The following is a 10,959-nucleotide window of genomic DNA, read 5'->3' as shown; positions in this document are numbered from 1 at the left end:
GGCACAGAATTCTGGGTCCTTTACATCCTGTCTCATATTTCGTCCGCCTTCCCCACTATGATGTACAATTATTTACACACAAAACAGAGAAAATTTACAGTATTTGCATCCGGTTTAATCATACACTAAATAAACATATTACTATTTATATTTATTAAGAGACAATACAAAACACACACAATGTTATGCGAAATGCAGCAGTTACGCAGGAGCCATGGAACATAGAGAATATATAAAAGCAGTGAGAAAACTTGGAGCACAAAGTGGTACATACTCCTCCTTTGGGGTGGCCATAAATTGAGGAGAATAAACCTGGGTTGAATTCCAAATACCTCAAACTGATGCAGAGTTAGGGTATAAGGGATTACCATTACTAGTTCCACACACCAAGTAGTGCCATTGATCAGGGGTTAGAGAGGGATTTGGGATTTAGCCTTGTGTCAGAATCTAGTTAGCTTTGCAGAAATGAAAGAAAGTGTTACGTAAGATGACATAACGTTATCAGATGTGTTTTCTTGCTGAAAGTGCTTCCGTGACTAGTTTTGAATGTGAGGTTTGGCAGACATCTACTCTCGCTCCTTTACAGTACTGAGGACAGAACCAACAATATTTCAACCAACAGTTAGTATAAACACCTGTGATGAAGAGTGATACATTTAGTGAAATGTCCCAGTGCTGTTATTCTCTATATCGCCACTCATGGAGTGTCTCTCATCCAATTAAGTTACTCGGCTGGGACTAACTACTGTATAATTATAGCTAGATACAGTTATAGTTATAATTAACATACCAACAAAAAATAGTCCTAATCTAAAATCAATATGGTAAAAGATTCTATTAATATAAACTAATTACACACTTAATAACTAGAATTATTTATTGCAATTTTTTTACAATAACCAGATAAGACAGAGATAATCTCTATTCTATCATTAAGTTAAGTTTAAAAAAAAAGATTAAGGAATGAACTAAAATTTTAATTGATATTTTTACATTTACACTTGGAATCCAGGATTGCAGTTGTAATTTTCCCAATATGCATATGTAATTTTGTTTAAAGCACAAAATTAGCCAATGCACATATATTTTATTATAAATTAAACAAATGTAACTTTTTAATGCAGTAGTGATAGTTGAGTAGTGCATAAAGGAAACCTTAATGTAACAAATTATCATATTGCAATACTGTATATACACCAAAAACTTCCTCTTTCTGCTGAATTAATTTTTCTATTCTCTTTCCCCATTTTATAAAAACTGCATCTCTTTAACATGTTGCTAATTGTTTTTTCTACAAATACATCATGCACTTATTTTAAAACTTATTGGCTTCTATTTGGAGGAATCATGGCTAAGTACCTTATCATAGCCTATAGAGTGCATATTGGAATGATAAATTGGTAATGAAATACGAATTAAGATCTTATCACCTGTCTTGTTTTTACTGGTTTAATACCTTAAAAGCATTACAAATGATCATAAATCGTCATAAATTGACTTTTGCAAGTTGGTACATCCATGATTATAGTCACTTTTTATTATGACATATTCTACCAACAATATAATGCTTGTTTATAAAAACAATGGCTATGTGCTTGTTTTTTGCATTTGTAAGCAAAGGGTGTGAATGTTCAATCATTGGGAAGGGGGTCCATATACTTGATTATTTGGTATAGTGTAGCGCTCAATACCACTGTGATATATGCCAAAAACACGTCCTTAAGTACTGCAGATGATTGTACACAAACAGTCGGCCTTTGTCATTTGCCAAAAAGTAATGGAAAGTGAAACACTTAAGTGTTGAACAATACTTCTAGAAAAGGTTTTAACTTTAGCTGTGCCACCAATGTCTTATAAATGAAATTTCACCTCTGCTTTACAAACACTAGGCATGCAAATCACATGGCAATAAGGAACTGTAAAGCATAAATGTTAAAAAAAACCAGAAAAAAACATATAGAATAAATACACATAAAAGGACATACAGAATAAAAAAATAGCTTTATTTTGGTAAGAAAACAGTAAACAACATGAGTGAGAAAATACGTAAACATTGGAAGCAAATATAAAAAACACAAAACAAATACTTGATATTAATAATAATAATAATAATAATAATAATAATAATAATATGCATTTATTTTAAAGTAAAAGAAGCAGTCCAGCAAATTAAATGAAGTAGATTAAGTGATATTTAAAGAAAGAAATGGGAACAAATGCTTTACTGCGACAGGCTGCAAAGCGCTGAAGATACAATTAAAAAATGAGTTGTTTTTGTAACAGCCTCAGCAGCAACCTCATTTTCCTTCTCGTCTGTTTCAACCACTCAGCATTCACCATCACCCGTATAGTAATCCCCGGCCTACTCACTTATCATTATTTTTTTTATATATTGGTTCATCCATGTGCCATCCAGCACATCAGGCAACCCCTACTTCCTACACCTGGAGATATCCATCACTTTTGTGGCAGTTAATTAATAGGTCTGGTTGCCAGCTCGATAATTGATTCTCATTCTCACACTACAGACAATTGGGGAAAGCCGATTAGCCTAATCTGCATGTTTTTGAACTGTGGGAGGAAACCGCAGCACCCGGACGCCAAGCACGGAGAGAACATGCAACTACATGCACACAGACCCGAGGTGGGAATCAAACTTGCACCCTGGAGGTGCAAGGCGACAGTGCTAATCACTGTCATTATACAGTATTCACCCGTTTCTTACTGGTGCTTCTCACTTTCTTTGATGCCTGAGGTTTGATTTTTTTTAATGCTTGAAGGTTAAAAACAAACGAATAAACAAACATTCCTCTAAAACTGCTTGGGTAAAGGAATTGGACAGAAAATGAGAGCCAAAAAATACCTTTAGAAGGTGTGGAGAACTATTTCTCAAAATAGCACAAGAAAATCTGGCTAATTAGAAGCAAAATATAAAGAAATGATGTGACTTTTGCACAATTTGGTAAAAATTTAGGTAGTATTCAATTTCTAAATGACTTTTTCATAAATTGTTAATCAACAGCTAAATGGCGATTTTGTTTTTATATTACAGTAACTAACCAATTAGTCTACGCTGGAGTGAACACTGACTGAATCCTCAAAACTATATAAAGAAAGCTATATAAGAAAAGGTACAGGTCAGTGGTTTGGGGTTTTCTTTACAGTACATTATCTAGAACAGCACTTTCATATCTAGCACAAAATCGGGTTACTTGTTAACTCTTTGTTTGATTTGTTGCTGTAAACAAACCTGCCAAGTAAAAACAAAACAAAAACAATGCTTTCATATTATAAAACATCAAAAGATCCTGCTAACTAGTCTAACTCACTCAGCTAGTCAGTAGCTTACCTGAATGTATATGATATGACTTATGAACAGTCACTCAAATTTGAATTCAATACTACTACTAATGTTAATAATAATATACATAAAATATCATACAATATTTTATATGACACTTATTAGATACATTTTATGTATTACAAACAAATGTGCAGTCTCTCTTAATTTGCATAAATTTAGCACAATTACATGCTTATTAATGAAAATAAGTTCAAATATTACCTAAACAAATTCTATAATTTTTATTTCTCAACTGGCTTTGCACAAGAACTGCAGATTAGATCAGACCTTTAAAACTTTTCCTCTTTCTTGAAGGCTTGAATTCATTGCACAAAAAAATGCAAAAATGTATGACTTTATATCTTAACAAACATAGATGTGTAGAAAGATATATTTTGGTTCGTAGTGTGAAACCGTGCACAGTGTTAGCTTCCTGATGCGGTTTCAACACAATTTTATGGTCAGCAGTCTGCAATGATGTGTTACACAAATGCACATGCAAAGCTAAGGGGAAAAAAACAGTCCACTTACAGTGAAGTATCTGAGGACTGACAGGCCTCATTGTTTTTTCCAATGGATGGAAAAAGTTTTTTTAAGTTAAATGTCTCCCAAAACATTTGCCTGAAAGCCTTGCAGAGAAAAAAGTAGATCAGGGGGTCCAGGCACACATTTAGAGCTGAGAGCCAGAGCGAAAAGTCCTTGGCAATTCTAAGTGAAAGCTTGGAACATGTGTTATTGTTTTGAACCTGTAGGTTAGTATAAGGTATTCGGACGCAGTGGTACGGTACGTAGCAGATAAAAAATACCATAAGAATAAGAAAAACCCGAAGCTTTGCTTTACGCTTCCGTCTGTCTTTGTTGCCGCGGGCCCTTTGATACGACTCCAAAACTGTCTTAGCAATGCAAATATAACAAAACACAATTAAAATGCAGCTTGTCCAAAAAATTGTTTTGCCCATAATGACGACTCCTTCATGCCAAGTAATTCCTAGTTCGCTCTTCATGTTCATGCAGAAGTCTTTAGTCTTATTCCCGCGGTCTTCATTTGATGTCATGATAATCGGGATCGTATTAGTGCCGATTATCGCAATCCAAAAAGTGAATGATAAGAAATTACTAAATAACAGGTTCTGACATAGAAGAGTTCCTCCAGATCTCACAATCTTTAAGTAGCGGTCCAGGCTGATGAGTCCCATCAATATCACACTCATGTTCATGGCCAGGTAGAAGACGGGGCTTGAGAATCGGCAGGTGAAAGCGTTTAGCCCGTCAGAGGCATTTGTGAGCTCGCTGGCACCTCGGATAGGGAAAGTCAAGGTCATGAGGAGGTCGGCTGCCACCAAGTGCTTCAGGTACACCATGAAAGTAGAATCAGACTTGAGGTGTAAACATATCCAAGCGACTACAAGGTTTAGCAGAAGAGCAGGAGGAAAAATTATGAAATAGAGACTGGGAAGTGCTATTTTCCACGCATTTTTATCAATTCCACAATCCAAATCTGGAGTTCCATTGACATTTGAAGCCATGATTAAGCCTGAAATATAAATATATGATGAGCATACTTGTCATTTTAAACAAAAGTGCAATTAAATTTTTTATGATTTTTTTTATTTTGTTAAATATTATATGCATAACCTTTAATTAAATTAGTAATAAGTATGCACAAAGTAAGAAATAGAACATTTGCAGACATGCTGTTACAACTTCTCTGTTTAAAACTCATGTGGCACAGATCTGTGCCGCAACACAGAATAGGTCAATGATGATTAAAAAAAAAAAATGTGCTTATATGGTATCCTTGCCAGTGTGGGTAACGCAGAAGCTTCAGATAACAAACTGTGCATTTGGATCTGGTAGAACAAAAGTTATTATTACTTTTATAACATTTACATTTTGCCACTAGCGGAATATGGGTACGAGGTATAAAACTGAGGACATAATTTTTATTGCAATAGAAACAATGAAAACATCCAGAAAAACATGTGTTCATGTGTATCTGTGCTATTTCTTTGCTTAAGTAACCCATTAAATTTTTTTTTCACATTTGTATAGCTGTTTAAAATGAAATAAAATTTGGTTTATTATATTGAGTAGGTTGTGCCTTGCTGATTTTTATATATAACTATATATATGGTTCATATATATGATATATGAAGGCTCTGAGCCTTAAAGGCTATGCAGTGCTGGAGGGATTATGAAACTTCTGCAATAACATGAGTTTTATACACATGAAAGATGGTTAATTAATCTTAAAACCTAAAAGTGTTATTTCATCCTTATACCGGTATACAGTACATGTACTTCACAGAAAATGCCTCAAGACTTCATTACTGTATAAGGAAAGATGTGCTGTATGTAAAGTATCGTGCAAGATAAAGATCAGAATTTGCAGATACAACACGCTTAAACATTAACCTTATCTTACCTCTTCATAATTAAATAGTCAGGCATTCACAATTTTTATAAGTGGTTATTAGCTTTGCACACATCTTCCAAGGCTTATGTATTCTGAGAGAATTGTCTAATTTAATGCATGCAACCGTGACTTTGTCATATCCATTTACAAGAGGGCCATGACTCATTAAAAAAAAAGAAAAGAATATGTATGAAACACAATAAAATTTTTGTTTACTACTTAATTATTTTTCAAACCATCCCAGTAAAAAAAGAAAAAAAGAAAAAAACCTCTGCTGCATTTAGAGCCGTTATAAAGGCTTTACAGAGCATAAATAGCGGACACATCTCAATACCAACTGTCCAAAGAAAGTTATTGCATATTTTGGATGCTTTCAACATTGTTTTACATTGTTGTAGGAGAAAATTTACATTTTGAATAACTCTATTAAATTAGAAAGTGGAATTTTCAAACTTTTGACTGGTAACTGTGTAAATCCGTAAATTTTCATAAAGTTAACTATAAATATGTCTGGCATAGTTTTCAGACGTTGTGCAATATCGTGACAAAGTATGGGTGTAACCCATAGTCGTGTTACAAAGGGTAGTCTTATGAGACTTTTGAGAAAAGTGGAAGTTAGAAAAAATGCTGAGACTGATGGTAATGTCTGTGCTCATAAAGCTAGAACACACGTGTTACAGATCTTGATTTAAGAACCTTGTCATACCTTTTTGATATTAAATAATGATGGTATAAACATCATAACCATGTACTACTGTACCATAAAAAAATTATAATAAAAAAGAAGATTTAGGATCATATTCATGTTCAAAAGGTGATCCACCTCACAGATTTTGTAATTAATATTTCACCTTTTAATGCATATCACCTTATATATATAAGTTTGGAGGTCTGTAGCCATTGATATATATATATATATATATATATATATATATATATATATATATATATATATTTTTTTTTTTTTTTTAGTTCACATTTCTAGTACCTCATTAACAGAAAACTGACAGATCTATAAATTACCAAATAAATCAAGGCTTAAAGCTTACAATAAAATTACAATTACAATGGCATGATGTTCTATGGGGTACACCGGCATGCCCAGGGGAAACATACCAAGCATGAGGAGAACACTGAAAATTCATGATCAAGCAAAATGCGTGAGATGTGAATCTCCAAATTTTAGAGGTGTGAAACGACAGTGCTAACCACTAAGCCACTGAGAGGACTGCTATTTACTATATCATAAACTTTGTTTGTTTGCAAGGAAGTTGCAGACAGTTCTGCTGATTTCAGCTTTAAATATGGAAATAATTGTACTGTATATCGATAAAGGATTTAAAAAATATTCAGTGTAAATATGCTTCTAATAAATTATCATGCGGAATATACTAGCTTAGAAACAATATATATTGCATTGCCTTTAAATCAACTCAATTAGATTGTTAATATAATGACATAGAAAAGCGTTTAATTTCTCAATAAGCAAGGCTCTCTGGCTCTCTGTAGCTTATTAACTATTTCATAAAATAATCATTATAATAATAATAAATAATCAAATATGTAGAGTAAATTGCTCTTTTTAATGGTAATTTTTCTCTGATTCAATTTGAAAAAGTTGGAAGAAAACAGTTGCATACCTTTAAGGGTGTGTTTAGCATGTAAAGCTGCCTCGGTGTCGCGTGTGTCACTTATTCAGCTATAGCCACTACTGTGAAGTAAGACTACTTAACAGTCTGTTTGAGTTGTAGAACACACCCACTGATACAACTCTATGTCTCTCACAACTTCCCTCGTGATGACATTGATACTTGGAATTGACAGTGTCTGAACGTCTCTGCTGCTTGGGAAACCACATAACACATTTAATAATGAAGGAAGTTAAACTCTGCTGCAAAATATCTCATGTGCTTCCTGGTGTGTGCCAGGAAATGGTATTATATTAGTTACCCGCTTTTAAATATACCCGAGAGTATATTTTGCCTCCACCCTTTTCCACTTTTACACTTTGCAAATTATATGTACAACGACTGTTGATAAATTCTCTTTGTTGTCGCCAGCAGTGGTCACTAAAAGAACATGTTAAGCTTCCTCAGGCTGCTGTTTTAATGAACCATCCCTGCTTTATGTGTCACTTCTTCTTTTCTAAGAGTGGTATCTAAAACTACTAAATAAACTAATAAACTGTGTTATTTTTTTATAATAAGAATTCATGATCACAGGAAGAGTAATGTCAATTTCTTTATTTTTTGCAAACTCTTCCTTCTATCACACAAAGTGTATTCCTAAGCACATCTCTTGTATTTGGTTTTGAGTTGTGTCTCATTTCAGGGACCATGTCTTTCTAAGGATGCGGTCTATACAGTCCTTGTAGGGTTGTGGCCTTCGTGTAGACCTCTGCGTAGACGACTGCGTAAACCACAAAGGCCAGACTGAAATAAAATGGTCTGGTCTACGGAGGACTTCCTGCTTCCATACCCAGCTATTTCAGCCCTTACCACTCAGTCAATATAATATGAAACATAAAGTATCTATAAAATCACAATGAGTGACTGAGTGGCTTACATCATGTACTGTAACAGCGCCTAAGGCGGCATGGCAGCTTAGTTGTTAGCACTGTCACATCACACCTCCAGGGTCGGAGTTTGACTCACGCCTCATGTCTGTGTGTATGAGGTTTCCGCCTGGTACTCTGTTATCCTCCCACAGTCCAAAGACATGCATTTTAGGCTAATTTGCGTTTTTTTTTTTATTTGTGTACATGGTAATTCCAAATTACGGAACGGATTTAATGAAAATCCAACTTTATTTTAAAAAATGTCTTTATTTTTATCTATATATTTATATAATTATATATTTTATGTTTATAGTATGTTTATTTTTAATACTCTTGGGTTTCTGTGTCCACTATCATCTCTTCCCTGCCTTGCAAATGGCCAAAACTCAGTATTGGTGCTAATTAATTTTTTTGGGGTAATCGGGCTAAGTGAAAGGGAGTGAAATATACAAGAAAGACACCAACCACAACAAACACTCGTGAATAAAACATAAAGTCACAGATAAACATGGCTCTCATAAAATAGAAAGAAGTCTCAGCCTCAGAATTTCACTTTCTGTGTGTTTCACCTGCCATGCCAAAGGCCTGGGTTCGATTCCCAGCCAGTGCTCAAACCCCAGCCACTGGATACAGTGCCAGTCCCAAGCCCAGATAAAATAGGAGGGTTGTGTCCAGCGTAAAACATGTGCCATGCTTCCATGTGTGGACTGGTTGGTCCGCTGTGGTGACCCCTTGCCGGGAGCAGCCGAAAGACCAAGAGTGTAAGTCAGTTGGCTTGAGGGTGTCAGGGTGAACTAACCTTGGTGACCAGAAGACGCAGCTTTAGCGGTTAGCCTAATGTAGCGTGGATGGTAAATCCAAACGTGGAAGTCAGTGAGTAGGTAGGATAACCACGCGATTTAGTTTAAGGACTTTCACGAAAGGGGAGCAAGGGAAAAACACAATTTAACCTGGCAGACGGCAGAAGGCTTTTCAGAATTTGGCAGTAAACTGGGGCCCTCTGTCCGAGACGATGTCCTTGGGGAACCCATGCAGACAGACTACGTGCTCTAGTATCAGCTCAGCTGTCCTTTTGGCTGACGGGAGTCCGGCAAGAGCCACCAGGTGCATGGCCTTAGAAAACCGATCAACGATGGTCAGTATGGTATCTATTCCTTCGGAGACCGGCAGGCAATGTGCGTCCAGGGCCTACGGGGAACCGGAAGAGGTTGAAGGTCTCCAGATGTGGGTTGATTTGTATCTTTGGCCCTGGCACACACTGGGCACGCCTGAATGAACTCTTTGGCGTCCTTAGCGAGAGATGGCCACCAGAAGTCTCGTTGGATAAAAAGACGGGTTTGTCTTGTGCCCGGGTGTCCCGATATGGATGAAGAGTGGCCCCATTGCAGGACCTCAGATCTCATGGTGCCGGGCACGTAGAGTCGTCCAGGTGGCACACCTGCCGGTTCGGTCTCTGTGGTCTGTGCCTGGCGAACTCTCGTCTCTAGTTGGAGTGGGGGGATTATCCTGGAAGGTGGAAGGACAGGCGCGGGGTCCGCCCGGGGAAAATCCAGCTTCAGTTGTCGTGAAAGAGCGTCTGCCTTCATGTTCTTGGACCCCGGGCGGTATGAGAGGTGGAAATCATAATTCCTAAAAAACAATGTCCACCGCGCCTGTCGTCGATTCAACTGTTTCAAGTTCCTGATGGTGATGAGGTTCTGATGGTCCGTCCTGATAATGAATGGCTCCCTGGCGCCCTGGAGCCAGTGACGCCATTACTCCAAAGCCCACTTTATGGCCAGCAGCTCGCGGCCCCTACCCCGTATCGCTGCTAAGTGGAGTCAAATTTTTTGGAGAAGAAACTACATGGGTGTAGTTTTTGATCTGGACCTCGCTGGGAGACAACAGCTCCAGCGCCCACATCTGAAGCGTCCACCTCCACAATGAATGGTTTACTGATGTCAGGGTGAAGGAGAATAGGAGCGGTGGTAAAACGGTGACAGAGTTTCTTGAAGGCGGAGATAGCAATAGGGTTAAAGTGAAAAGGGAGAGATGAGGGACGAGTCAGAGCGGTTAGGGGTGCGGAAACTGTACTGTAGTCCTGGATAAAGCGACGATAGAAATTCGCAAACCCGAGAAACCGTTGAAGTTGCTTGAGGGTCTTCGGTAGGGGCCAATGACGCACAATTCAAGCTTTTGCGGGTTCATGGCCACACCCTGGGGCGAGATGACAAATCTCAGGAACGTGGTAGAGCACTCGTGAAAAGCACACTTTTCCAACTTACAGTATAGCTGATGTGCGAGTAATCTCTTTAGAACCGCCCTGACATGCTGGGTATTTTCTTCAGGGATGACGAGACTCTCATAGTGCCCAGTTGGGGTGATGAAGGCCATCTTACATTCATCGCCCTCTCTGATGCACACCAAGTTGTAGGCGCTCCGGAGGTCCAACTTAGTAAACATGGTGGCACCAGAGAGGGCGTCCAGGGCTGAGTTGGTAAGAGGCAGTGGGTGTCGGTTTTTGATAGTTATGTTGTTTAGCCCCCAATAGTCGACACATGGGCGAAGTTTGCCGCCCTCTTCTTCACGAAGAAGAACCCCGCGGCGGCAGGTGAGGAAGAGGGCCTGATGGTGCCTTGGTGAAGAGCATTGGTTACGTACTCC

General features: G+C 37.6%; 1 protein-coding gene across 1 annotated transcript; it reads right to left on the bottom strand.

Moving 5' to 3' along the window:
* Positions 1-2,964: 2,964 nt before the first annotated feature.
* On the bottom strand, positions 2,965-7,474 carry LOC128513178 (P2Y purinoceptor 14-like). The gene is made up of 2 exons (XM_053486849.1): positions 7,400-7,474; positions 2,965-4,877 (listed from the first exon to the last, which is right to left on the bottom strand). The coding sequence occupies exon 2, from the start codon at positions 4,867-4,869 to the stop codon at positions 3,871-3,873; it is 999 nt and encodes a 332-aa protein (XP_053342824.1). The 5' UTR covers positions 4,870-4,877; positions 7,400-7,474; the 3' UTR covers positions 2,965-3,870.
* Positions 7,475-10,959: the final 3,485 nt, after the last annotated feature.

The sequence above is a fragment of the Clarias gariepinus genome, chromosome 25, assembly GCF_024256425.1.
Source record: "Clarias gariepinus isolate MV-2021 ecotype Netherlands chromosome 25, CGAR_prim_01v2, whole genome shotgun sequence".
NCBI lineage: Eukaryota > Metazoa > Chordata > Actinopteri > Siluriformes > Clariidae > Clarias > Clarias gariepinus.
The sequence above is the reverse complement of the archived record's forward strand: the minus strand, read 5'-3'. Positions and strand labels throughout refer to the sequence as shown.

What these genes read in the sequence shown, in the direction of transcription:
- LOC128513178 (XM_053486849.1), bottom strand. Translation starts at nt 4,869, where the DNA reads ATGGCTTCAAATGTCAATGGAACTCCAGATTTGGATTGTGGAATTGAT.